The sequence below is a fragment of the Ahaetulla prasina genome, chromosome 7, assembly GCF_028640845.1.
Source record: "Ahaetulla prasina isolate Xishuangbanna chromosome 7, ASM2864084v1, whole genome shotgun sequence".
In the NCBI taxonomy this organism is placed as follows: Eukaryota; Metazoa; Chordata; class Lepidosauria; order Squamata; family Colubridae; genus Ahaetulla; species Ahaetulla prasina.
The window spans coordinates 100668232-100695396 of NC_080545.1; the positions used below are offsets into that span (position 1 = coordinate 100668232).

At 45.5% G+C, this 27165-nt stretch overlaps 1 protein-coding gene across 2 annotated transcripts in view; it reads right to left on the reverse strand.

Annotated features, from left to right (window-relative positions):
• Positions 1–27165, reverse strand: part of AHCYL2 (adenosylhomocysteinase like 2) — a 92323-nt gene that overhangs the window by 32755 nt on the left and 32403 nt on the right. For both annotated transcript variants that reach the window (XM_058190154.1, XM_058190153.1), the window contains exon 2: positions 5562–5670. In XM_058190154.1, the coding sequence (XP_058046137.1) occupies positions 5562–5670 (109 nt within the window). The remainder of the gene's footprint in view (positions 1–5561; positions 5671–27165) is intronic.

Sequence of the window (27165 nt, forward strand, 5' to 3'; positions counted from 1 at the left end):
TGGGAGCTTCATCCCTGGAGGCTTTCGAGAAGAGACTGGACTGCCGTCTGTCAGAAATGGTGCAGGGTCTCCTGCTTGGGCAGAGGGTTAGACTAGATGACCCTACGAGGTCCCTTCCAACTCTGTTGATCTGTATTTTGTAGGCTAATGTACAACCCCAAGCTCCTTACGAGCCAGAAATCGGATCTCTAAAGCAATCCAGTGGATCTTTTGCCTCTAGGAACTCGGTTTAAGAAACCAACTCTTACAGCTAGGGAGGATGTCATGTTTGACCGATCACCCAAGGGATCTGTTGGGGAGGGGGGGGTTTAAAAAGGCCCATCGGTTCTAACGCAAAGAATCCGCTCTCATTTCGACAAGATTCAGACAGCTTAAAAACAACCCGGCAGGAATCTTTTGGGAGCGAGTCCCTACAAGTGATCCTTACCGCTTCCTACCCGTTTACACAGAATCCGGCTGGGCTTCCGGTCTTGGGCCCGAAAGGACAACTGAGCTACGGCAGGGATCTCGTCGAGGACCGTGTCAGGGGAGAAGAGTCTCGGAGCGTCCATCCGATCGAGGAGCGACTCTTCCTTTCTGTGCAACCGGGACCCCCCCGGCGTCCCCCCCGGGAGACGCTCTCCCTCCTCGGATGGCTCCGCATCCAGCCAAGCTCAGTCACAATCGGAGACTGGAGAAGCGTCATAAATAAACGTTCTGAGCTTGGGTTCCAAAGGCCGGGCGGAATCAAACACCGTCTCCGATCTCCTTCTGGAAACAAGAGGCGGTGGCGGGGAAAAGAGAGCGGCTGTGGAAGACCGGGTGGGATCTCTCTCTCTCTCTCTCTCTCTCTTTGTGGGAGGGTCTTTCCTAAGGGGGTCGCAGATCGCGCAAAGTGGGGAACGAAGAATCCAGAGATGAAATAGAAATAGTGCTTAGACTTATATACCGCTTCACGGTGCTTCGCGGCCCTCTCTAAGCGGTTTACAGAGTCAACATAATTGCCCCCAACAATTGGGGTCCTCATTTTACGGACCTTGGAAGGACGGAAGGCTGAGTCCACCTTCAGCCGGTCAGGATCGAACTATTTGCAGTGGGCAGAGTCAGCCTGCAATGCTGCATTCTAATCACTGTACTACCATGGCCCATATTTCCTTCCTTCCTCCCTCCCTCCCTCTTCCTCCCTTCCTCCTTTAGCACTTAGCAACAGCACTTATATATCACTTCACAGTGTTTTAAGCAGTTTACAGAGTCAGCTGCTTGCCCCCAACAATCTGGGTCCTCATTTGACCGACCTCGGAAAGACAGAAGGCTGAGTCAACCTTGAGCCGGTCAGGATCAAACTGCTGGCAGTGGGTAGAGTCAGCCTGCAATCCTGCATTCTAAACCCTGTGCCACCGCGACTCTTGCTGAATGTCAGATTGCACTGAGTTGCACAGCAATGGTGAACATGAGCCGAATATGGAAAAACAAAGATATCAGCCTGGCAACCAAATCTAGGTTAGTCTGCTCTATCGTGTCTCCCCGTATCTACCGATGGCTGTGAAAGCTGGACCTTAAAAAAGTGAGAAATGAAGAAAATAATTTGAGCCATGATTGTTCTGTCCTCCCTCGCCTCCGTCTGAATGATGGCTTAATTAGCCGGCACTATCAGCTCTGGCAGCAGAATAGCCAGCGGCTGCCAAGTGTCTCTGTTATCTTCCACGACACTGGTGAGTCACCCAGAAACAAACTTCAGCTCTTAGTCAATCAGTGGATTTGCCTGATACGAAGAGGCAAAGCAGCTCTGGCTGCCTTTTATATCTGTGGGGTGTGGCTCCATGACTCAGCACTTCCTAGGCCTGCCCCACCCCTGCTTCTGTTGTTCCCTTCTCTCCTGCTACGATACCTAGGGTCCAGCCAGGCCTGATTGCCATCAGCTGGGTCTGCAGGCGTGGCCTGGGGGGCGGGGAAGAGTCGGGGGACGGAGGCCTTGTTATGTCTTCCACCTGGCGACTTCTGGCTCCTGGAGCTGAGCCAGGGAAGCCGGTGCTCCTGAGGTAAAGTCCTGACGGCCCTTCCCCCTCACTTTCCGAGTCACTTTCTGGCAGGAGGGCCGGCTCAGGGGGGCACAGACACAACAATGATGCTGGAGGAGACTCCTGCATCTTCCTTGGACAGCAAAGATGACAAAGTGAGTCCTGTAGCGCATAAGCCCAGACACGTCACGGGAAGGCAAAAATCACGGAATTGTGTCTTCACTTTGCCCACATCACGTGGGGGATTTTGCAGGAGAAAGCAATTCTTTTTGGAAGAGTCAACTGGTAAAAGGAAAGCAGAGCAGCAAAGAACACAACGGGCTGGAGACTCTCACCAGCCAGAGGATAGAACAACTCAAAGGAGTAACATAAGATTGGAAGATATGAAGGGACCTGGCCCACAGAATCACCAAGAGTCGGACACGACTGAATGGATAATATCACCGTCATTGTGAGAAAAGAAATATATCCATTGGAAAATTGGAGGAAATAAGGTCTCGGAGTGGACCTCCAGGCCTCACTGAACCAAAGTTTTAACAAATAAAAATAACAACAACAGAGTTGGAAGGGACCTTGGAGGCCTTCTAGTCCAACCCCCTGCCCAGGCAGGAAACCCTACACCACTTCAGACAGACGGTTATCCAACGATAACCAACAAGATGGTTATTTTAAACTAACATAACTGCAAAATGTACCAGACGCAATTCTAATGTGCTGACTTGTGTGCTGCATTTTCTGCAAAGTACGTGGCGTTTTTTGTTTTTGTTTTTATTTGAATTTATATCCCGCCCTTCTCCGAAGACTCAGGGTGGCTTACATTGTGTAAGGCAATAGTCTCATCCTATTTGTATATTTATATACAAAGCCAACTTTTATTGCCCCCCCCCAACAATCTGGGTCCTCATTTTACCTACCTTATAAAGGATGGAAGGCTGAGTCAACCTTGGGCCTGGTGAAATTCGAGCCTGCAGTAATTGTAATTGCAGGCAGCTGTGTGTTAATAACAGGCTGCATGAGCCTGGTGAGCCACTTCCCAGCATTGAGATATATTTGGAATCAGAACTTTAACACTGAGAAATAGGGAACTGAAAGTAGACGATGGATAGAGGTTTGAGATGTACATGGGTGTCTACAGACAGTGACAGTCAGTAAGAATGTAAAAAAGAACAAGTGAAACGATGGAATGCGTATGTCAGTAAAAAAAAAGGTATAAGAAATGTAGCTTGAGATGAGAATGGTGTCCTCTGCCCGATAGCAGTCCTTGTAGGCCCTTCTATATGACACTGGAACCCATTGCAATGGTTTAATAATGCAAGTTTTGTTGTGGAATTGCATTGCTATGATGGCTGTTCATGTTCCAAATTGCTCATGAATAAACCTCTGAATCTTAAAGTAAGATTTCTTGCTTGGGGTTTCCTCTTTGGGTTTTTTTAATTGGGGTCTTTTGATAACATCATCCTCATCCTCATGTCCTCTTAGCAGCCCTCTCTCCTGCCCTCCCAAGGTTTGCAATGGCACAGCAGTGTGTAAGGGGGTTGCTAGATACGCTTCCTTGTGCTCTCTGATGCCAGCAGGCACAGGGCTTTGGCAGCAGGACCGTGTGACACGCTGCAGGTAGGCAGCGCAGAGCAAACTCCTTTTGTTTTAGAAAGAATGAAAAAAAACCCAGTTTTTCTATTTAAGCCTTCTTATCATAGCTGTATTTTTTTTTTGGTGGGGGGGGGGATGAAAATGGATCCGAAACCATTCTGGCTCCAACGATGGCATTATATGACACATACTGTCCAAGTTTATTCTGTGTCACTATGCCTCCATATCTGTCTGTCCCTCTATCACACTGTTGGCGAAGTGTCGTCACAGAGCGCCAAAATGGGAGCGTGGACACACGCACAGAGGAGTGCCGGAAACTGGAAGAGCAGCTGAGCCTCCCGTTTCCAACACGCTCATGTCTTCACTGGTCACCTGGTCTTCTGGCTCCCGGTGCTCCCACGCGCAAAGACCAGCTGGCCGGCATCCATGTGGGTGCCGGAACCCGGAAGAGCAACGGGCAATGGCTGGCATGCCCAGAGAGATGGCAGTGTGTGCTACTTCTGGCACGCGTGTCATAGGTTCCCCTTCATGGCTCCATCATCTACCTATCCATTTGTCTGTCTATCTATCTATCTGTCCACCTACCCATCCATCCATCTCTATTGCTCTCTCTCTCAATCTCTATCTATCTATCTATCTATCTATCTATCTATCTATCTATCTATCATATAGCTATCTATCATATAGCTATCTATCATCTCATTTCATCTTTCCACCCGTCCGTCCATCAATGTTTCTTATTTCTCTCTCTCATCCATCTATCTATCTATCTATCTATCTATCTATCTATCTATCTATCTATCTATCTATCTATCTATCTATCTATCTATCTATCTATCTATCATATATCTAATCTCTCATCTCTTTGTATCTCATCTCCTCTCCATTCATCCATCCATTCATGTCTCTATTTTTCTCTCTCTCAATATCTATCTATCTATCTATCTATAATCTATCTAACCTCTCATATCTCTGTAACTCATCTCTCCATCCATCCATCCATCCATCCATCCATCCATCCATCCATCCATCCACCCATCCATCCATCCCTCTTATTTCTCTCTCTCTCCTATTTATCTATCTATCTATCTATCTATCTATCTATCTATCTATCTATCTATCTATCTATCTATCTATCATCTATCTAACCTCTCATCTCTTTGTATCTCATCTCATCTCTCCATCCATTCATGTCTCTATTTCTCTCTCTCAATATCTATCTATCTATCTATCTATCTATCTATCTATCTATCTATCTATCTATCTATCTATCTATCTATATCTATCATCTAACCTCTCTATCTATCTATCTATCATCTATCTATATCTATCATCTATCTAACCTCTCATCTATCTAACCTCTCTGTAACTCATCTCTCCATCCATCCAGCCATCCAGCCATCCAGCCAGCCATCCCTCTTATTTCTCTCTCTCTCCTATCTCTCTCTCTCTCTCTCTCATCTATCTAACCTCTCATCCCTTTGTATCCCATCTCTCAATCTATCCATCCATCTATCTATCCTCTGTCCGTCCATCTCTCTGTCCTTAGATCTGCCTGCCTTCCGCTCCCATCTTCAAGCGGTGCCATTTCCCTCACAGAGTGACCCTGGGGGGTGTATAGAGCTCATTTTACTGGGAATGACTATTACAGGATCTCCCTGATGAAGGAAATAAGTCACGAGTTAAACCATTCACCTTAAGCCTTCTTGACTTCAATGGTGATGGAAGCCGAATTGGCATCTGCTCTGTCCTGCTTCACTTCCCATCAGGGAGTGTTCGCTGGTAGGCTGCCTCTTGACAGAGAGGCTCCATTCCACCCCTCTGCCTGTTGTGAACGTTGCAAAACAACCATTCCCACTTCTTCCCTGCATCCCTGGCAGGGAATTCCATGTAATAATTGGGGAGGGAAGAATGGCAGAGGCTCAGTTCCCAAATGTTTTTTTTTTCCTGAAAACTTCTCTTAGACGCGCCTACCGGAGCTGTAGCTGTCGGTTGATGACTGAGAGATGGAGCGGGATAGTGAACGGCGCCCGATCTTCGTGGGACGCTTGTTGAATTCTTGCTTCTGGTCAGCAAACTGGATCTATTAAAAAAAAGAGAAATCCAGATTTAGCGAAAGGTGGACGGAAAGAAGAATTCGGGTCCGACAGAAACCGGCCTTCTGGTCCGCAACTCAAGACACACTTTGAACCAGGTGACTTCTCAAAGAACCCCCAACAGCTTCACGACGTCTCCCGGGTCAATGTTTTAATATCATATTTGCCTTTTGGAAAAAGCAGCTGGTGGGACAACCATGAAGTCTTTAAACCATTTGCAGATGACGCTGTCCTCTTCTCACGAGACGCAGAAGAGCAACAAAGACACATGCAGCAAATGAACAGAGAACCATTTTGGCTTAAAAAATAAACCTGAAGAAAGAGCCAGGTTAGGTTAAATAAATTCAGGAAGGAAAGAAAGAAAACTGTTCATATCTGGAGAAGAACTAGATCTACATCAGGCCAACGGATCTCAATGGAAGGGGATACAAAAATGGAAATTGAACGGCGGGTTAAATGCGGTTGGCAGCCAAGTTAAGAGTAATTTTCAAGAACAACCTCCCCCTACGATGCCCACGGAGAAAAAAGTCTGGATCCGTGTGTGCTACTTGCTCAAACGTATGCCGGCGAAACACGGAGACGAAGCTCACCGTCGACGCAAAAGCTACAAGGGGCGCAAAGATCCACACTCGGCATCACAAGACAAGGTAGAAAGAGCCACGCGTGGATTAGGGAACAAACGAAAATAGAGGATGCCATCGAGAAAGTAAAACCACCCCTGGAACGCTTCAAATCAATGGGAGAAAAACCTGAAGAAGGTGGACATTTTTCGGTATCTGAGATCCCACCTCCAAGGCAGGGGTGAAATGTAAAATTTGTTACTACCGGTTCTGCGGGCGTGGCTTGGGGGGGGGTATAATGTGACTGGGTGGGCATGGCCCTCAGGTGGAGAGTCAACAGCCCGCAGGTCTGGAAGTGGCTGATGAGGAAGAGGAGGAACAGCTGGATCCAGTGCCTGACGTGCAGATGCACAGAAAGCAGAGGAGAGGAGAGCAGTGGAAATCTATGGGCCGGTCCTTGGGATGGAAGAGCCACCGCTACTAGCGAAGCCCCACCCTGGCTCTGGGGATAAAAGGCAGGGGGAGGAGAGGAATAGGTGTGGCAGACAACTATTTATCTCCCCGCCGGCCGGACTTCTTAGCCTGCTAGAGAAACTTTTTGCTGGGGCTGCTGGCGCATCTAATAAAGGAATTATTGATTCAACTTCAGAGGGTTTGTTGTGTTTGGGGAGCCGGGTCAGAACAGGAGGTCTTTTAAGAAAAGATGGGACAAGCGTTTGTCCAGAATGGTATAAAGGACTCCTGCCTTGGCCAGGGGGTGGACTAGAAGACCTCTAAGCTCCCTAGGATGCTATGAAATGCCCTCACCTTGCCTTTAATCCCCGAGTGCCCGTTCGCAGTGGTCATCTTCTGCCCAGGCATGGTGCCGCGTCCGGGATGCCCTCTCAGAGGCAGCACCTGAGCAGGTGCCCATCCCTTTATACCTTCCCTCCAGTGGAAATCCTGCCTCCTCTGGTTTCGCCTCTCTGCCTGGGGACGGGGGTGGGGGGGATGGAAGATGGGAGGGGAGGGGAGGGGTGAGACCAAGGTGTAGAACACCTGAAGGTTCCCACCTTCTTTCCAGGTTTCCATTTCGTGGCCGGAGAACCAATGTTAGAAGAGGCACCCGCCCTTAGCAAAACCAAACCTCACCGCCTATTCCATTGTCCCCGGACCATTCCTCCTCCTTTTAATTTTCATTTTAGCACTGCCACATTATTAAACTCCGGTTTCTAAAATGCCCTGCCTCATACATGCCTTAACAATAGCTTATTTCTATATTCCCCCCCCCCCGTCCCGCCTGCTATAATTAACTCGATAATTAGGTTCCTTTTAAAATTCAAATTTCTCTCTCTTTTTATTGTCCCCCCCCCCCACAATCCGTTCTCGGAAAGTTGAACTAGCAAGCCACTGAAACAATAAAGGCATTTATTATTAACCAAAACTGAAGAGAGCTGCTTCCCATCCACCCACCGCATTTCAAAAATCTTGCTCTTTTCTGAGCAAGGGTGAGATTTTGGATGCTTCTGCAGCTGGTTAACTTCTCGTGCCAAAAAATCCTCCAACAAACCTAGAATCAGTTGGATTTTCTTCCTGGTGACCGGATGGAGCCCACCTCAAGCTGATCACCTGGCGATAACTTGCGCCCGGTCTGGTTTTTTTAAGGGATACAGGTAGTTCTCGACTTACGACCAAAGCTGAGCCCCAAATTTCTGTTCGTTAAATGAGATTTGTTCAGTTGTTAAAGGAGTTTGGCTCCATTTTTTCATGGTTGAGTGAATCAAGGCGATTGATAAAGTTTTGTAACTTGGCTGTTAAGTGAGTCTTGGCTTCCCCATTGACTTTGCTTGTGAGACGGTCGCAAAAGGGGATCGCGTGACCATGGGACACGGCAACGGTCGTTAACTATGAGCTCTGAATTTTGATCACACGACCAGGGGGACCACACGACCAGGGGGACAAAGGTCATAACTGTGAAAAACGGTCCCAAGTCCCCTTTTTTTCCATAGTAACTTGGAACGGTCACTAAATGAACTGTCGTAAGTCAAGGACTGCCTATGAGTCTCTGCTTGCTGATCATCATCTCTTGACTGGTCCTTCCTGCAGTCCCCTGGGTATGTCTATTTTATTTTGTAAGCACCGGAATCGTTAACAGATTGGATTGACCTGCAAACGTCCCAAATAAATATATAACCAAAATGCTTGTTAATTTTTCCAGACTTGGGATCTCAAAACAATGGTTGCATTTAATGACCTAGTGGCTGACTCTCTGGACCAGTGTTTCTCAACCGTGTTGGCCTGAAGGCATGTGGATTTCAACTCCCAGAATTCCCCAGCCAGCTAGGAATGCTGGGAGTTGAAGTCCACCCATCTTCAAATTGCCAAGGTTGAGAAACATTCCCTTAGACCAGGGTTGTCCAACCTGGGTAACTTTAAGACTTGTGGACTTCAACTCCAAGAATTCCTCAAGCTGGCTGAGGAATTCTGGGAGTTGAAGTCCACAAGTCTTAAAGCTGCCAAGTTTGGACTACCCTACCTTAGACCAAGGGTGTCCAACCTGGGCAATGTGAAGACTTCTGGACTTCAGCTCCCAGAATTCCCCAGGCAGATAGGAATTCTGGGAGTTGAAGTCCACCCATCTTCAAGTTTTCAAGGTCGAGAAACGTTGCCTTAGACCAGGGGTGTCCAACATTGGTGGCTTGAAGACTCGTGGACTTCAACTCCCAGAACTCTCCAGCCATCTAGGAATTCTGGGAGTAGAGGTCCACAAGTCTTCCAAGTCGCCAAGGTTGGACACCCCTGTCTTAGACCAACAGGAGACCCCGACTATGAAAGGAAAGCTTCGGCCATGTCCAAGCGGGCTCACCACTGGCTCTAAACTGTCCACCCCAATTTCTCCCCCGAGCAGTTTCACTGCACATACCAGATGGACTTTGTGCCAAGACTTTGAAGGATTTAGTAAGAGGGTTAGGATTCCAGGCTAAGCCTGTCACATGAGTGGGAGCCTTGAGCGGATTAACGCTACTACAGGTTTAACTCTTCAAGTTCTTGAGTGTTCTCCAATACAACATCCATCGCCGGGCGCCGATCTTCAAGGCACGCACTTCCGACTGCAAGGGCATTTGGGATGCCCCCTGCTTGGCCACATGAGATAACAGATATACTTTTAGTGGTTCGCAAAGATGTGAAGTCTTTTTAGTTAACCAAATTAGAAGGAGCCTTTCAGCCGGTTTGGACCGATTCAGGCGAACCGGTAGTAGCGACCCAAGTGCAATCCTGTCCTATATCGCTGTGTTTTGGGATGCTGTACGAATGTGCAGATGGCAGGCAAGAGGGAATGGCCGTGTTGTTTGACGTCGCCTGCATGTGTGGACGGCGCGCGTGAGCGAATTATCATGTTTTGTGACACCGCACACATGCGTGGATGGCACGCATGCACATTTCCGGTACTGGGCGAGCAGGTTGTTACAGTATGTGAAGTCCCACCTCTGGAGCATTTAGGTTTGGCGAACGTTCAAATTAAAAGTACCCTAGATAGATAGCTTCCTGGTCTTCACATGGAAACATTTAATGAGGATCATTAACCACTAATTATCCATTTTGGGGAGATTGATTTTTTTTTAAATTTGAATTTATATCCTGACCTTCTCCGAAGACTCAGGGCGGCTTACATTGTGTTAAGATTCGTTTAGAAGAGAAGATTTGTTGCTCAGGATTGAATTGTGGGGGTCCTTGGTATTCTCTGAGCTGGCTGGGGTTTTGGCCGGACTTTTCATGACCCTACTAGGGAACATCATCTGTGCAGGCAGGCAGGCACGCAGGAAGGAAGGAAGTTTAAAGGGAGGGAAAGAAGACGGAAGAAAGGAAGGAAAAAAGGAAGGAAGAAAGAAGGGAGGGAGGGAAGGAAGGAGAAAGGGAGGGAAGGAAGGGAGAGGGAGGGTGGGAAGGAAGGAAGGAAGGAAGGAAAAAGGAAGGAAGTTTAAAGGGAGGGAGGGAGGGAGGGAAGGAAGAAGGCAGGAAGGAAGGAAAAAAGGAAGGAAGGAGGGAGGGAAGGAAGGGAGAGGGAGGGTGGGAAGGAAGGAAGGAACTTTAAAGGGAGGGAGGGAGAGAAGGAAGAAGGAAGAAAGGAAGGAAAAAGGAAGGAAGGAAGTTTAAAGGGAGGGAGGGAAGGAAGAAGGAAGAAAGGAAGGAAAAAAGGAAGGGAGGGAGGGAGAGCTATGGATCCTTGGTGGGTTTTTTGCACACATTTCATGATCCAACTAAGAAACATCAGCAGCTGTAGAAGTTTTCCCCCTTCCTTCCAGCAGTGATGAGGTTACCTAGTTGGGTCATGAAACGTCTGCAAGAAAACCACCAAGCTCAGAGACCAGGAACTCCACTGATGAGTCTCTATCAAAGGCACACCTGGACACACCTGTGTTCCAGACCTGCACGCCCACCGCACTCCCACAGTCTATCAGAGATTAGCTGGGCAACCCTTCAGTCAGGGACTCCTTTATCTTTACCTTGTCGTTTGTTTTTATTATTTTTGTGCCTTTTCTGAGCGGACGATAGAAGAATTACTTCCGTCTCCTTTTATTCGGGAGAGATCTGAAGGAGGGCTTCCTTTGTTCTTTCCCTCTGTTCCTGACCTTGGGAGCTCACATTTTTTCCAACAGAAGGCCTGCCAGACGGTCACTTTTCTATCTGGAACTTACGTTCTTGGGCAAGCTTACAATTATTTTACGGGCTTTATCACTGAATATTTTTGCCCCAAGGACATCATTAATGATTTTCAGATAATAACCAATCTCAATTTGTCCCGCCACTCATTAATCTGATTGTGCAGGAAGGAATTACTCAGGCAATGGCTGGCACAGAAGACTCTCTCTCTCCTTTCTTTTCTCTTTCCCTCTTCTCTCTTTCTTTCCTTCTTTTCTCTCTCTCTCTCTTTCCCTCTTCTCTCTTTCTTTCCTTCTTTTCTCTCTCTCTCTCTTTCCCTCTTCTCTCTCTCTCCTTTCTTTTCTCTTTTCTTCCTCTCTCTTTTTTCTTTCTCTCTTTCCCTCTTCTCTCTTTTTTCTCTCTCTTTCCCACTTCTTTCTCTCTCTCCTTTCTTTTCTCTTTCCCTCTTCTCTCTCTCTCCTTTTCTTTCTTTTTCCCTCTTCTCTCTCTTTCTCTCCTCTTTCTTTTTTCTCTCTCTCTTTCCCTTTTCTCTCTCTCTCTCTTTTAAAGAGCAAATAAATCCATTTTTGGAACGCACGCTGTCCCTTGGCTTTCTAGGATTACGGTCAAAGACAAAAATTGTTTTAGGGAAACTATCGGGGGTGTGTGTGTTTCTGAACCTCTTTTCTGACTGCTTTGTCCTACACCAACCCGGGAGGCCAAAGGACCTGTCTGGACTTAGCAAAGATGCAATCAAAGACACCACCCTTACTACCAGTTTACTCCTTCGATGCTTTTGGTTCTGCCCAACAGCTCTTACCCTTAGGTGTTGAAAACTGTTTTCCGAATTTGTCTATTCTGCCGCTGCAAAGATTTTACAGGTAGCCCTCAACTTATGACCATTCAAAGTTACAACAGCACCGGAAGTGATTCTAAGTAATTCAGATGCTTGGAAAACTGACTCGTACTTATGACGGTTGCCGCGTCCTGGGGTTGTGTGATTTCCCCTTTGGAAACGAGCAAAGTCAATGGGGAAGCCGGATTCGCTTAACAATGGTGTCACCAACTTAAAAACCCCAGTGATTCGCTTAACAACGGCGGCGAGAAAAGTGGTAACGGCGGAGCGAAATTCACTTAACCGATGCCTCCCTTAGCGACGTAAATGTTGGGCTCCATTCTGGTCGTAGGTCTTCTTGGACTGCCTGTACAGTCGGAGAAACCACCTTCCTGCTAAGGGCTCAGCTGCCTTTTATCTGACCGCTCCCAAGGTCATTTCCACAACTGCCTGATGACCCGAGATATAATTATAAGGCATGACCGATTAGTCATCAATGTGTTAATTAAAAAAGCAGATCCAATTTAATGGCTGTTTTAATAGCTAATTATTCCGCAGATTACTCCACAAAACTAATCTGCCTTCTTTTAATTAACTGGCCTTAGGGCAGGTTTTAGGCTAGGATTAAAAACGGGTCTTTAAACCACTTACAAATCTCGAAAGGACAAGTTTCTAGCAAATGTGGAACTCCTCCCTTTTGCTCCTAGAACTTAAGGAAAACTTTCTGCAAAACTCTAATAGTGACCGAACGATTTTATGGTCATTGATTGAGCGCAATGAAAGAGGTTGCTATATATATAAAAAAAAGAGATTGTATAATGTGTTGATAGAAATAGATTCTGAAAGAGATTTAATAAAGGATTGTATGATAAAATGGGCACAAAATATTCAGGAACCAATAATGTTGGAAACATGGGAAAAAAATTGGGTTAGAAATGTTAAATTTACGCAAGCGCAGAATTTAAGGGAAAATTTTTATAAGATGTTTTATAGATGGCATTTAGATCCTAAGAAATTATCATGTATGTATCCAGATATGCAAGCGAAATGTTGGCAATGTAATTGTGATGATGCTACATATTTTCATGTATGGTGGACTTGTAAGAAAATTAAGTCTTTCTGGATAAGAATTTGGTGGATTATGCAGAATGTTTTGAAGAAGATAAAGTTCCTACCACAACTTTTCCTTTTGGGAATAATAACAGACTGTACAGTGATTGAGACTAAATTGATTTTGAACTTAATAACAGCAGCAAGCCTGTTGATTGGACAATATTGGAAGAAAAAAGAATTACCCACAATAGAAGAGTGGATATTGAAAGTTTCCAATTTGGCTGAGATGGCTAAAATCTCAGCCTTCTTGAAAGACAGTACTCAAGAAAAATATCTAAATGAATGGAAGAATTGGATTGATTATATTCAAAATAGATATCAGATTAAGAAATTTCAGATTGCCTTTGAATGTAGGATGTTGTTTTTGATTTTAAAGGAAGAAGTCAGGTTATGTGAAAGGAAGGATTATAATTGTGTTAGATTTTTAAAATTTAATGTATGACTGTTTGTTCATTGAACTATACCTTGTGTTTGCTCCGGGAAGTTGGGGGGGCAGGGGGGTTTTGGAGGGAGGGGAGAAGGAGGGGGGATGGGAGGGAAGAAATTTAATTGTTGTAAACTTTTTCAATTTAAAAAAAAAAGGATCCCCTTTATTTGGCCAAAGTAAACACTTAAGATTAGGTAGGGAGCCACTCGTTTTAAAATGCATTTATAAAAAAAGGGAATTATTCAGAGAGAGAGGGAAAGGAAGGTCAGAAAAGTATAATTGAAAGAACCTCAGTCTCAAAGGTCACCTTGGATCATGCCGACAATGTACAGGTAGTCCTTAACTTATGGCGGCTCGCTTAGTGACCGTTCAAAGAGAGAACGGCACTGAGAAATGTGGCCATTTTTCGCACCGCAAGCGTTCCAGGGGTCCCATGATCAAAATTCAGACGTTGGGCAAATGATTCATATTTATGACAGTCGCAGTGTGTCCCGTGATCTCCCTATGGTGGCATCCTGAAAAGGCAAATCAACGGGGAAGCTAGATTCATTTAACAACCGTGTCACTAACTTAACAACTGCAGCGAGAAAGCTCACTTTGTCTGTGTTTCACTTAGCAACCTAAAGTTTGGGCTCAATTGTGGTCATAAGTCAAGGAACTACCTCTACGCCGAGAGTTCTTGCTCATTTCAGCCAGGGGGAAAATAAAAAAAGAGATTAATGTGAACAAATACAAAGGAAATAACCGGTCAATAAATTGCTCTTAAGATTGGTAGCAATTCTGGAGAAAAAAAAACAGAAATTTCCGGCTGAAATATTTCAGCATCGCTTGCCGAGTTGGTATTTTCTCTTGGGAGAAATCGGATCTCTCCACCTCAAAAATCCCGGATTCCCTTCTCCCAAATATTTTTTTGAGGGCGATAATCAAAGGTTTAGGACTTCTAAAAATAAAAGGCAGGCAGCGAGGGTTATTTCTGTCGGCTCTAAACAGGCAGGCAAGACGTGGGAAGGAAGAAGGCAGCAGTTGAAAAGTTTTGTGAAATCTGTACGCCCCGATCTTAATGCAACGAGAGAGAGGCATCTCTGGAGCATTCTCTCTCTCTCTTTCTCTCTCTTTCTCTTTCTCTCTCTCTCTGTGTATGTCTAGAATAATGCAGAAGGGGGGCTGGGGACATTCCTGCTTCAGATGCATGGGATGGAGGGGCTTTGGGAGGGGTGCAGAGAAGAGCAATAAAGATGGTTAGGGGCCTGGAGGCTAAAACATATGAAAAATGGTTACAGGAACTGGGCATGGCTGGTCTAGCGAAGAGAAGGACCAGGGGAGACAGGATAGCAGCCTTCTAATATCTCAGGGGCTGCCCCAAAGAAGAGGGAGTCAAGCTATTCTCCAAAGCACCTGAGGGTAGAACAAGAAGCAATGGGTGGAAACTAATCAAGGAGAGATGCAACTTCGAACTAAGGAGAAATTTCCTGACAGTTAGAACAATGAATAAGTGGAACAGCTTGCCACCAGAAATTGTGGTTGCTGCATCAGTGGAGGCTTTTAAGAAGAGATTGGACAACCATTTGTCTGAAATGATATAAGATGTCCTACTTGAGCAGGGGGTTGGACTAGAAGACCTCCAAGGTCCCTTCCAACTCTGTTATTCTGTAAAAGAAAGGTGAAAAGGCTTAAAAAGGACGCCCTGTTTATCCTCCATATTCATCTTAACGTTATTTGAGAAGCAAAGAAGTACTAGGAGAGAGAGGGGGAAGGAGGGAGAGGGAGAGAGAGGGAGGGAGAGAGGGACAGAAAGGAAGAGAGAGAAAGGGAAAGGGAGAGGGAAAGAGAGGGAGGGAGAGAAAGAGAGGGAGGGAGGGAGGGAGGGAGAGAGAGACAGAGAGACGGAGGGAGTGAGAGAGAGGGAGGGAGGAGAGAGAGAGAGAGGGAGGGAGGGAGAGAGAGGGTGGGAGAGAGGGAGGGAGGGAGAGAGAGGGAGAGAGAGACAGAGGAGGAGAGAGAGAGAGGAGGGAGGGAGGAGAGAGAGGAGGAGAGAGGAGAGAGAGAGAGAGGAGGGAGGAGGGAGAGAGGGAAGAGAGAGGGAATGCTTATGGAAGAAATTGCAATGAATAGTTTAAATTTAAAGCAAAGTAATTTATGTAGAAAAGGAGGATCTCTTTTGATCACCCCAGGAGACGATGGGCCCCATTAAATGTTAGAATGAATGTCCACAAAAAAAGGGTCCAGGAAATTAACCATTTGCCCACCAGGAAAAGCGCTTGTCCTGTGAAGACAAATATTCAGCCATGATCCGTCCTTATGAAGACTGAGAGGCCGTAGCGGCTCAACAGATGCGCCAAGCTCATGGACCACCAAATCTGGAGGCCATCCCTGGTCTACCAACGGGAAACGCCATAGGGCAGCTCTACGCCCGACTGCCGTCGCTCAGATGCTCCGGTTCTCAACCCCCGATTCTGACACAGAGGGGGGCCGGCCACATCTAACCTCGGTGAGCAAGCCAGAGTGGCTCCATGATTCTCCGGCCAGCAATTCGAGGGGAAACCAAACCTCCGGGGGTGGGGAGGGGTGTGAATGGCGTTTTGAGGCCCATCCATTTGCAAAAGAGTTTGGCTCCTTGAGGGAGGATGAGAAGTGGGCACCCAACTCTCAACAGCAGCGTGCAGCTCTCCTTAGGCAACCCTTGGGCATTTGAGGCGGAAATGGGCCCTTTTGCTCAGTTTTTTTTTCCTTCCTTCCTTCCTTCCTTCCTTCCTTCCTTCCTTCCTTCCTTCCTTCCTTCTTTCTTTCTATCTATCTGATCATCCATCCATCTATCTACCCACCATCCATTCATCATCTATCTATATATCTATCCATCCATCCATGTATCTACAGTATGTATCTATGTAGCTATCTGATTATCCATCCATCCATCATCTATCAATCATCTCTCTCTCTCTCATCTATCTATCTATCTATCTATCTATCTATCTATCTATCTATCTATCTATCTATCTATCTATCTATCTATCTATCCTCATATCATTTCATCTCTCCGTCCATCCATCAATCCATGTCTCTATTTCTCTCTCTCTCTCTCATCTATCTATCTATCTATCTATCTATCTATCTATCTATCTATCTATCTATCTATCTATCTATCTATACTGTTTCCCCAAAAATAAGACCTAACTGGAAAATAAGCCCTAGAATGATTTTTCAGGATGCTCATAATATAAGCCCTCTCCCCAAAATAAGCTCCAGTTAAGATTGTCAGCCAGATGGGTGCATTTAGTACCGTATTTCCCCCCAAATAAGCCCTAATGCGTCTTTTGGAGCAAAAATTAATACAAGACCCGGTCTTATTTTCAGGGAAACACGGTATCTATCTATATATATCACACCACTTTTATTATTTTTTACAAATATCTCAAGGTGGCGAACAAATCCAACACACCTTCATCCTCCCATTTTCCCCACAACAACCCTGTGAGGTGGGTTGGCCTGAGAGAGAGAAGGCCTGGTCCAAAATCACCCAGCCAGTTTTTCATGCCTAAGGCAGAACTAGAATTCTCCATCTCCTAGTGATTGGCCCAAAGCCACCCAGCTGTTTTTTAAATGACTAAGCTGGAACTAGAACTCCCCGTCTCCTGTTGATTGGCCCAACGTCACCCAGTTACGTTTCATGCCTAAGTCAGGACTAGAACTCCCTGCCTCCTGGTGAATTCACCCAAAGTCACCCAGCTCTCTTTCATGGCTACGGTTTTGTCTTGAAGTCTAAGTCTCAACAACTAAGGCTAACCGTAGCCCTGAAAAGAGAATAAAGGTAAAGGTTCCCCTCGCACAGACATGCTAGTCGTTCCTGACTCTAGGGGGCGGTGCTCATCTCCATTTCAAAGCCGAAGAGCCAGCGCTGTCTGAAGACGTCTCCGTGGTCATGTGGCTGGCATGACTAAATGCCAAAGGCGTACGGAACGCTGTTCCCTTCCCACCAAAGGTGGTCCCTATTTTTTCTACTTGCATTTTTTTTTACCTGCTTTCGAACTGCTAGGTTGGCAGAAGCTGGGACAAGGAACGGGAGCTCACCCTGTTAGGCGGCAGCACTAGGGATTCGAACCGCTGAGCTGCCGACCTTTCGATCGACAAGCTCAACGTCCTAGCCCCTGAGCCACTGTGTCCCTTTGAAAAGAGAATACAGCCAAGCTAAAACGTATCGCCCAACAGGTGTCCAAGTTTTCTCCCCCCCACCCCCTTCTTATTCATGGAAGCTAGATGGAGTTGACTCACCATCCAGTCTGGCAAGTGGAAGGCAGAGGTCCCTTCGGTGTTCTCCCACTTCTCCATCCCAGCAACTTGAGAAACGGTGGTCTTCTAAGGAGGCTTTGATCTGATTCTACAAAGTTGGTCAAGGGGGAAAACAGAACTCCCGGCTCTTCTCGAGGAAGCAACAGAAGAGCTGGTGGCTCTCTTTATGACCGCGCCTTGTCTACGGCGCAAGTCCTTGGTCTGGCTAAGGCTTCGGAGTCCAGAACTCAAGCAGAGACTTCGAAGAAAGCCCTCTGTGCCAAGTCTTAGGACTGGGAAATTAACTACAGACTACACGAGTAATCTGTTTGTCCGCTCCATGGAGCAGGTACTCCCAACCTTTGCAGAACCAATAAATGACATCACCCAAAGTCCTGAGACCAGAGCTCAACCTGCCCCAAAGTCAAGGAGGTGTTCCTGCCAAAGAGAGGTCTTCTCCTGTGTAGTTTTGTTATCGTATAGCATCACAAGTTTGTGTAACTAAAGGAAAAAAGCCTGACAGGACTTCTGGCTGCCAAGCAAGGATGCCTGGCACGGGGCCAGCTGCAAAGTATTTAAAATTAACTTTTGAGAGACCTGACACTGGTGAGTTTTTTTTCTGAGATATTTTCTTTCGCTTGCCTGCAGCTCCCTCTGTTGGGTTGTGCACAAAAAGGCAGCCTTCCCATATCTCGGGGGGCTGCCCCCAAAGAAGAGGGGCGTCAGGCTATTATTCGGCAAAGCGCCCGAAGGCAGGACAAGAAGCAAACGGAGGGAAGCTCATCAAGGAGAGAAGCAACCTGGAACACAGGAGAATTTTTTTTCTGACAATGAGCACAATTAACAGTTTGTCTTCAGATGTCAAACTATTTAACACCACAGACAATACATCTATCATTCAAAAAGACCTTGATCATCTAACCGCTTGGTCTAAAACTTAGGAAAAAAGAACCCAAACACTAAGTACATACTAGATGGACATTACCTTACAGATGACCCCATTCCCGTTAAAGACCTTGGAGTTTTCATGTCAAATGATCTAAGTGCCAAAGCCCCCTGCAAATACATAGCAAAAAAAGGCTCTAAGAGTTGTAGACCTAATCTTGCGTAGCTTCTTTTCCAAAAACACCACACTACTAACCAGAGCATATAAAACATTTGCTAGACCAATTCTAGAATACAGCTCGCCTGTTTGGAACCCTCACCACATCTCTGACATCAATACAATTGAACGTGTCCAGAAATATTTTACAAGAAGAGTTCTCCATTCCTCTGAAAACAACAAAATACCTTATCCCACCAGACTTGAAATCCTAGGCTTAGAAAACTTGGAACTCCGTCGCCTTCGACAAGACCTAAGTTTAACTCATAGAATCATCTATTGTAATGTCCTTCCTGTCAAAGACTACTTCAGCTTTAATTGCAATAATACAAGAGCGACCAATAGATTTAAACTTAATGTCAACCGCTTTAATCTAGATTTGCAGAAAATATGACTTCTGTAACAGAATCATCAGTGTTTGGAATACTTTACCTGACTCTGTGGTCTCTTCCCATAATCCTAAAAGCTTTAACCAAAAACTTTCTACTATTGACCTCACCCCATTCCTAAGAGGACCATAAGGGACGTGCATAAGCGCACAAACGTGCCTACCGTTCCTGTCCTATTGTTTTTCTTTTCTTCTTCCTATATACATATATGCTTATACCTCCTTATATTTATCCATATATGTGTTGATATATTATATAATCTTTTTGTATGATACCTACATATATTGTTGTGACAAAATAAATAAATAAATAAATAAATAAGTTGTGGCTGCTTCAACACTGGAGGTTTTTAAGAAGAGATTGGGCAGTCATTTGTCCAGAATGGTATAGGTAAGTGATGGCTAACCTTTTCACCATCGTGTGTCAAAAGTGGGGGGAGTACGGGGGGGTGGGTGGGGGGTCACACATGAGTGTGCCCACACCCATAATTATATGCGTCCCGTGCATGCGTGCATAATCCTGCGCTCCTCCCGCTTTTGGCCCGATGGGCCCAGTAGGCCCGTTTTTTGCTCTCCCCAGGATCCAGAGCCTCTCTAGGAGTCTGGGGAGAACAAAAAATGGGCCTCCCGGTTCCACCAGAAGTTGGAAAGGAGGCCATTTCCAGCCTCTGGAGGGCCTCCGGGGGATGGGCGGGGGAAGGCCATTCTCACCCTCTCCAGATTCCTAGAGAGGTTCTGGAGTCTGGGGAGAGCGAAAAACAGGCCTTCCCCACTCCACCCCAGGCCCTCTGGAGGCAGGAAACAGCCTGTTTCCCTACTTCTGGTGGGCCCAGAAGGCCCGAAAATCAGCTGTGGCACACGTTCCATAGGTTCGCTATCACGGGTATAGGATCTCCTGCTTGAACAGGGGGTGGAATAGAACAGGGGTCCCCAACCTTGGCAACTTGAAGCCTGGAGGACTTCAACTCCCAGAATTCCCCAGCCAGCTTTGCTGGCTGGGGGATTCTGGGAGTTGAAGTCCTCCAGGCTTAAAGTTGCCAAGGTTGGAGACCCCTGGACTAGAAGACCTCCAAGGTCCCTCCAAACTCGGTTATTCTGTTAATTACCACACACTGAGAGATCAGAAATGGCAGGATTCAAAGGATTCCCACATCTAAAGGAAGCATTTGTAGCTCGCTGAGCTCAGATATTTCATGAGCCAAACTAGGTCACATCCCTAGCACTGATGACATTACCTAGTTGGGTAACGACATGTCTGCAAGAAAACAGCCAAGCTCAGAGAGCACCAAGGATCCCGCAATCATCCGCCTTCTCTTCCTCTTGCTCTACTTCCTCTTTCTGCGCCAACTCAGGAAGCTCAAACTGCCCAAGGAGCTGCTGATTCAGTTCTACAGAGGAATGATTGAGTCTGTCATTTGCACCTCTATAACTGTCTGGTTCGGTTCTGCAACCCAACAAGCAAAACACAGACTTCAGAGGATCATTAGAACTGCAGAAAAAATAATTGCTACCAACCGGCCTTCCATTGAGGACCTGTATACTGCACGAATCAAGAAGAGGGCCGTGAAAATATTTACAGACTCCTCGCATCCAGGACATGAACTGTTTCAACTCCTACCCTCAAAACGACGCTATAGAGCACTGCACACCAGAACAACTAGACACAAGAACAGTTTCTTCCCGAAGGCCATCACTCTGCTAAACAAATAATTCCCTCAACACTGTCAGACTATTTACTGAATCTGCACTACTATTAATCTTCTCATAGTTCCCATCACCAATCTCTTTCCACTTATGACTGTATGACTGTAACTTTGTTGCTGGCAATCCTTATGATTTATATTGATATATTGACCATCAATTGTGTTGTAAATGTTGTACCTTGATGAACGTATCTTTTCTTTTATGTACACTGAGAGCAGATGCACCAAGACAAATTCCTTGTGTGTCCAATCACACTTGGCCAATAAATAAATTCTATATGCAAGTTCCACTCCCTTCTAGCACTGATGAGGTTATCTAGTTGGGTCATGAAACATCTGCGAGAAAACCACGAAGTTCAGAGAGCGCCAAGGACCCCCAAAATCCTTGTCTTCCTCTCCACAAGCCCCCCCCCCCAGTTTTCCAGCACCGATGGTTTTACCTATTTTGGCTAAGGCCAACTCTGCAAGAAAACCACCACCAGGTGGACACGAGAGGGCGCTCGAAGCTCACCCAAATCCATCCTCCCGCTGGAGGAAGGGAGAAAAAGCAAAGAAAAATTCATGTCAGAGATTTTTGGAGGAAAAAAAGGAAGGGCAAAGGAGAAAAAGAATAGAATAGAATAGAATAGAATAGAATAGAATAGAATAGAATAGAATAGAATAGAATAGAATAGAATAGAATTCTTTATTGGCCAAGTGTGATTGGACACACAAGGAATTTGTCTTGGTGCATAGGCTCTCAGTGTACATAAAGGAAAAGATACGTTCATCAAGGTACAACATTTACAACACAATTGATGATCAATATAGCAATATAAATCATAAGGATTGCCAGCAACAAGTTATGGTCATATAAATGGAAAGAGATTGGTGATGGGAACTATGAAACGATTAATAGTAGTGCAGATTCAGTAAATAGTCTGACAGTGTTGAGGGAATTATTTGTTTAGCAGAGTGATGGCCTTCGGGGAAAAACTGTTCTTGTGTCAGGCACCATATTATAAGATATATTGGCAGCCAATCCAGCCCTTGCTAATGAGCCGAAGAGGCAGGGGTGGCCGATGGGCCTCCAACCTGAAAGATGATTTTAAATTCAGCAATTGTGAAAGAGCCTACGGACAAGTCTGTGGTGCAATTTTAAATTTCAATATGGGACTGAAATCATGTAACACGGGACAGGGTGATATTTAAAAGCCAGGCAGGCAGTCCTCGACTTACGACCAAAACGGAGCCCAACGCTTCTGCTGCTAAGCGAAGACAGGCGCTAAGTGAGTTTCGCCCTGTTTTAAGACCGTTCTCGCCACCGTTGTTCAATTACGGCGGGTCGTTCAATTAGTCACACGGTTCTTAAGTGAACCTGGCTTCTCAGTTGACTTTGCTGGTCAGAAGGTCGCAAAAGAGGAATCACGTGATCCCGGGACACTACAACCGTCCTAAGTATGAGTCAGTTGCCAAGGGTCTGGATTTTGATCACATGACCACAGGAATGGTGCAACGGTCGTTAAGTGTGAAAAACAGTCATCGATCCCTTTTTTTGGTGCCATTGTAACTTCGGTCACTAAATCAACTGTTGCTAAGTCGAGGACTGCCTGTAGGAAGGTTCCATTACGGTCATAAGTGGAGGACTAGCTGCACTTTCTGCTCCTGGGATAATTCACAAAAGGCAAATTCGAATCTTGACAGTGGACCTTTAGCTCCTGGTGCCAAATAAATGTTATAAAAAGATAGAAGTTTGATATGCCAGGCAAAGCAACATGGCGCCTCTAGCACATACCACCGAGCGGCCCTGCTGGGTTCAAATGCCCGCTGGAAGAGGACGTCCCTTGAGTTAGAGGGCTCACATTTTCTCCAACCATGACTCATTAAAGCTCTTCTACATGCCCCAGTTTTGATCCTCCCCATGGCAGATCTTTGACCTTGTTGGCAACCATTGGATATTTCTGGCCTACACTGCAAAGGAGAAACCCTTCCATACTTCCACCTCTCACAATACTAGACAACACAGTATCAACAGTAGAGACCTTCAAATTTCTAGGTTCTACCATATCGCAAGACCTAAAATGGGCAGCTAACATCAAAAAAGTCATCAAAAAAGGACAACAAAGAATGTTCTTTCTGCGCCAACTCAGAAAAGCTCAAACTGCCCAAGGAGCTGCTGATCCAGTTCTACAGAGGAATTATTGAGTCTGTCATTACCCTCAAAACGACGCTATAGAGCACTGCACACCAGAACAACTAGACACAAGGACAGTTTTTCCCCGAAGGCCATCACTCTGCTAAACAAATAATTCCCTCAACACTGTCAAACTATTTACTAAATCTGCACTACTATTAATCTTCTCATCGTTCCCATCACCAATCTCTTTCCACTTATGACTGTATGACTGTAATTTTGCTGCTGGCAATCCTTATGATTTATATTGATATATTGACCATCAATTGTGTTGTAAATGTTGTACCTTGATGAAGGTATCTTTTCTTTTATGTACACTGAGAGCATCTGCACCAAAGACAAATTCCTTGTGTGTCCAATCACACTTGGCCAATAAAAATTCTATTCTATTCTATTCTATTCTATTCTATTCTATTCTATTCTATTCTATTCTATTCTATTCTGCTCTGTTCTATTCCTATTCTATTGTAAAAAAAGGACTACCAGCCTCTCATATGAACCACTGGCCGGGAGTTCACCCGCAACACAGGTTGTGAGTATCGATCTAGGAGAATATCTGTAGCTCGGGGTTGAAAGGAAGGGCTCCTTGGTGCTCTCTGAGCTTGGTGGTTTTCCTGCAGACATTTCATGACCCAACTAGATAACCTCATTGGTGCCAGAAAGGAGTGCGGATTGTGGAGAGGAGGAGGAGGAGGGAAACTAGTTAACTTCATCAATCACGGAAGGCCCTTCGAGAGAGAAATACATTCAAGAGACTCTGCTTAATCTAAGCCACTATGAAGCAATGGCTAAATCCGGGAAGCCAGAAGAGAAAACTTTTATTTGCATAGATTGGCTCCAGATAGCGAGGTGCCCTGAGTCAGCCTGCCAGGCGCAGGGAAACGGAGAGCGGGCATGCCAGTTAGGCATGTGACTGGGCTTGACAATGTCAGAAAAGGGAGTTGAGATAATGCCAGTGTGCATTTTTCCAAAACATCACGAGCATCTGGATGTGTTTAAACAAGCGCTGACTTTCCCACAAAAGACAAAAGAACATTACTCATCCCTCCTCGGGCCAGGACAAGACGTTGCTTTTTTAACTTATATTTATCTGTTTAAAATTTCTCCATCTGCATTCATCCTCAGGAACTCGCTGCCTCAGGACGTCCGGGTGAGGAATGGAGACTCCAAAAATAAAAAAAACATCACAGCTATGACTGAAGTACCTGCAAGTACAGGCAGTCCTCAACTTACAGCCACCGTGGAGCCCAACATGTTGCCAAGGGAAACAGCTAAGGGAGTTTTGCCCCATTTTACGACTTGTCTTGCTCCAGTCGTTAAGTGAACCACGGCAGTTGTTAAGTGAGTCGCACGGTTGTTACGCGCATCCGTCTTCCCCGCTGATTTTGCTTCTCAGAAGGTCGCAAAAGGGGGACCGCGTGACCCCAGGGCCACTGCGACCGTCATAAACGTGAGTCGGTTGCCAAGTCTCCCGAATTTTGATCACGTTATCCGGGGGGATGTTGCAAGAGTCTTCAGCGTGGAAAAAGGGCCAAATGTCTTTTTTTTTTTTTAGTGCAACAACAACTCTCTACAGCGAAAGACTCTCTCTAACACAGGGGTCTCCAACCTTGGCAACTTTAAGACCTGTGGACTTCAACTCCCAGAATTCCACAGCCACCTTTCGGAACTCTGGGAGTTGAAGTCCACAAGTCTTAAAAGTTGCCAAGGTTGGAGACCCCCTGCTCTAACAGAATAACCAAGAAAGGACCCTGCTCATTTTGGACAAACAGTTGTCCAATCTCCCACAGCCTCTGGTGGCAAGTTGTTCCACTGATTAATTGTTCTCATTGTCAGGAAATTTCTCCTTAATTCCAGGTTGCTTCTCTCCTTGATTAGTTTCCATCCATTGCTTCTTGTCTTGCCTTCAGGTGCTTTGGAGAATAACTTGACTCCCTCTTCTTTGTGGCAACCCCTCAAGTATTGGAAGAGTGCTATCATCTCACCCTTCGTCCTTCTTGTTATTAGACATACCAAATCCCTGCAACCGTTCATCATATGTTTGAGCCTTCAGTCCCCTGATCATGTCCAGAAATATTTTACAGGAAGAATTCTCCATTCCTCTGAAAACAACAAAATACCTTATCCCACCAGACTTGAAATCCTAGGCTTAGAAAACTTGGAACTCCGTCGCCTTCGACAAGACCTAAGTTTAACTCACAGAATCATCTATTGTAACGTCCTTCCTGTTAAAGACTACTTCAGCTTCAATTGCAATAATACTAGAGCAACCAATAGATTTAAACTTAATGTTAACTGCTTTAATCTAGATTGCAGAAAATATGACTTCTGTAACAGAATCATCAGTGCTTGGAATACTTTCCTTGACTCTGTGGTCTCTTCCCATAATCCCAAAAGCTTTAACCAAAAACTGTCTACTATTGACCTCACCCCATTCCTAAGAGGACCGTAAGGGGCGTGCATAAGCGCACAAACGTGCCTACCGTTCCTGTCCTATTGTTTTTCTTTTCTTCTTCCTACATATATATATGCTTATACCTCCTAACATTTACTCATATATATGTTTATATACTATATAACCTTTCTGTATGATACTTACATATATTGTTGTGACAAAATAAATAAATAAATAAATGTTTGTTGTTCTTCTCTGCACTCTTTCTAGAGTCTCCACTTCTTTTTTTACATCGTGGAGACCCAAACTGGATGCAAATATTCCAAGTGTGGCCTTACCAAGGCATTATAATGTGGTATTAACCCTTCACGTGATTATATCCCTCTGTTCACGCAACCCAGGATCGCATTGAATAACAGAGTTCAAAAGGACCTTGGAGGTCCAGGCTCCTGCACAAGCAGCAGGAGACCCTATATAGCAGGAGTCTCCAACCTTGGTCCCTTTAAGACTTGTGGACTTCAACTCCCAGAGTCCCTCAGCCAGCAAAGCTGGGAGTTGAAGTCCACAAGTCTTAAAGGGACCAAGGTTGGAGACCCCTGTTATAAACCATTTCAGACAAACGACTGTCCAGTCTCTTCTTAAAAACCTCCAGTGTTGGGAGCACCCACAACTACTGGAGGCAAATTGGCTTTTAACGTTTCTTGAAACTTTCTTTTACGAACAGCCATCTGAGGGCAGCGATGACATATGGCGGAGATATTACAACACGTGCATCCATGCGTGTATTTCATCTCATTTTTACGGGACCGCCTGCTGTTACCTTATGCCTCCCACCAACCCGTATGCTCAGATAGAGAGGGACTTCTCAGGGTGCCGTCCGCCAGGCAGTGTCGGCTGGCGGCCCCCAGGGGAAGATCCTTCTCTGTGGGGGCTCCTACTCTTTGGAATGAACTTCCCCCTGGTTTACGCCAAATACCTGACCTTCGGACCTTTTGCCGCGAACTGAAAACATATTTGTTTGTTCGCGCGGGGCTTTCTTAAATTGTCTAGATTTCGAATTTTAAATTTTATTTAAGTTTTAAACTGGGGTTTTTAGATTTTTTAACTATTTTAATTTTCGGCCAAATTGTATAATAAGTTTTTTAATTTACTTTTAATTGTACATTGTTTCTTTTTACCTTGGCTGTACACCGCCCTGAGTCCTTCGGGAGAAGGGCGGTCTAGAAATCTAATAAAATAAATAAATAAATAAATAAATTTTATGCCAAGCTCTTTCGCTTCTCTGCAGTTTGAGCCCTATTGCACCTGAGTTATCGCACATGGGAAGTTTTAAGATGAATACGCTGAATGGTTCCTTCCTTATTCTTTTTTAAGGCAGCCTGTCACCACCTAAAGAAGTCCGCTCGACAGACAGGGAAGTTCTGCGGAAACACAGACACACATACACACAAAGGCAGAAATATGAGCAAGGAAGGTCAAATGGAAAGTTGTGAGTTATCACAAAGTTGTGGTTTGGAGATCAGGAGGTCTGGGCACGTGACTTCAAGAGTGACTCATGGGAGGGGATCGGAATTCAAGACCATCCCGGAGAGGAAGACAGTGCAGTCCTTGACTTACGGCCACAATCGAGCCCCAAAAATTCTCAGTCACCAAGCGAGACAGTGGTTTGGTGAATTTTGCCCCCCTGTTTTACGACCTCCCTTGTCACAGCGGCGAAGCGAATCCCTGCGGGTTGTTAAGTTAGGGGCACGGTCGCTAAGTGAAGCGGGCTTCCCCATTGACTTGGCTGGTCAGAAGGTCGCCCAAGGGGATCGCGTGACACTGCGACCGTCGTAAATACGAAATGTCAAGCAGTCTGAATTTTGATCCCACGAACATGGAGCTGTTGCAGTGGCCCTGAGTC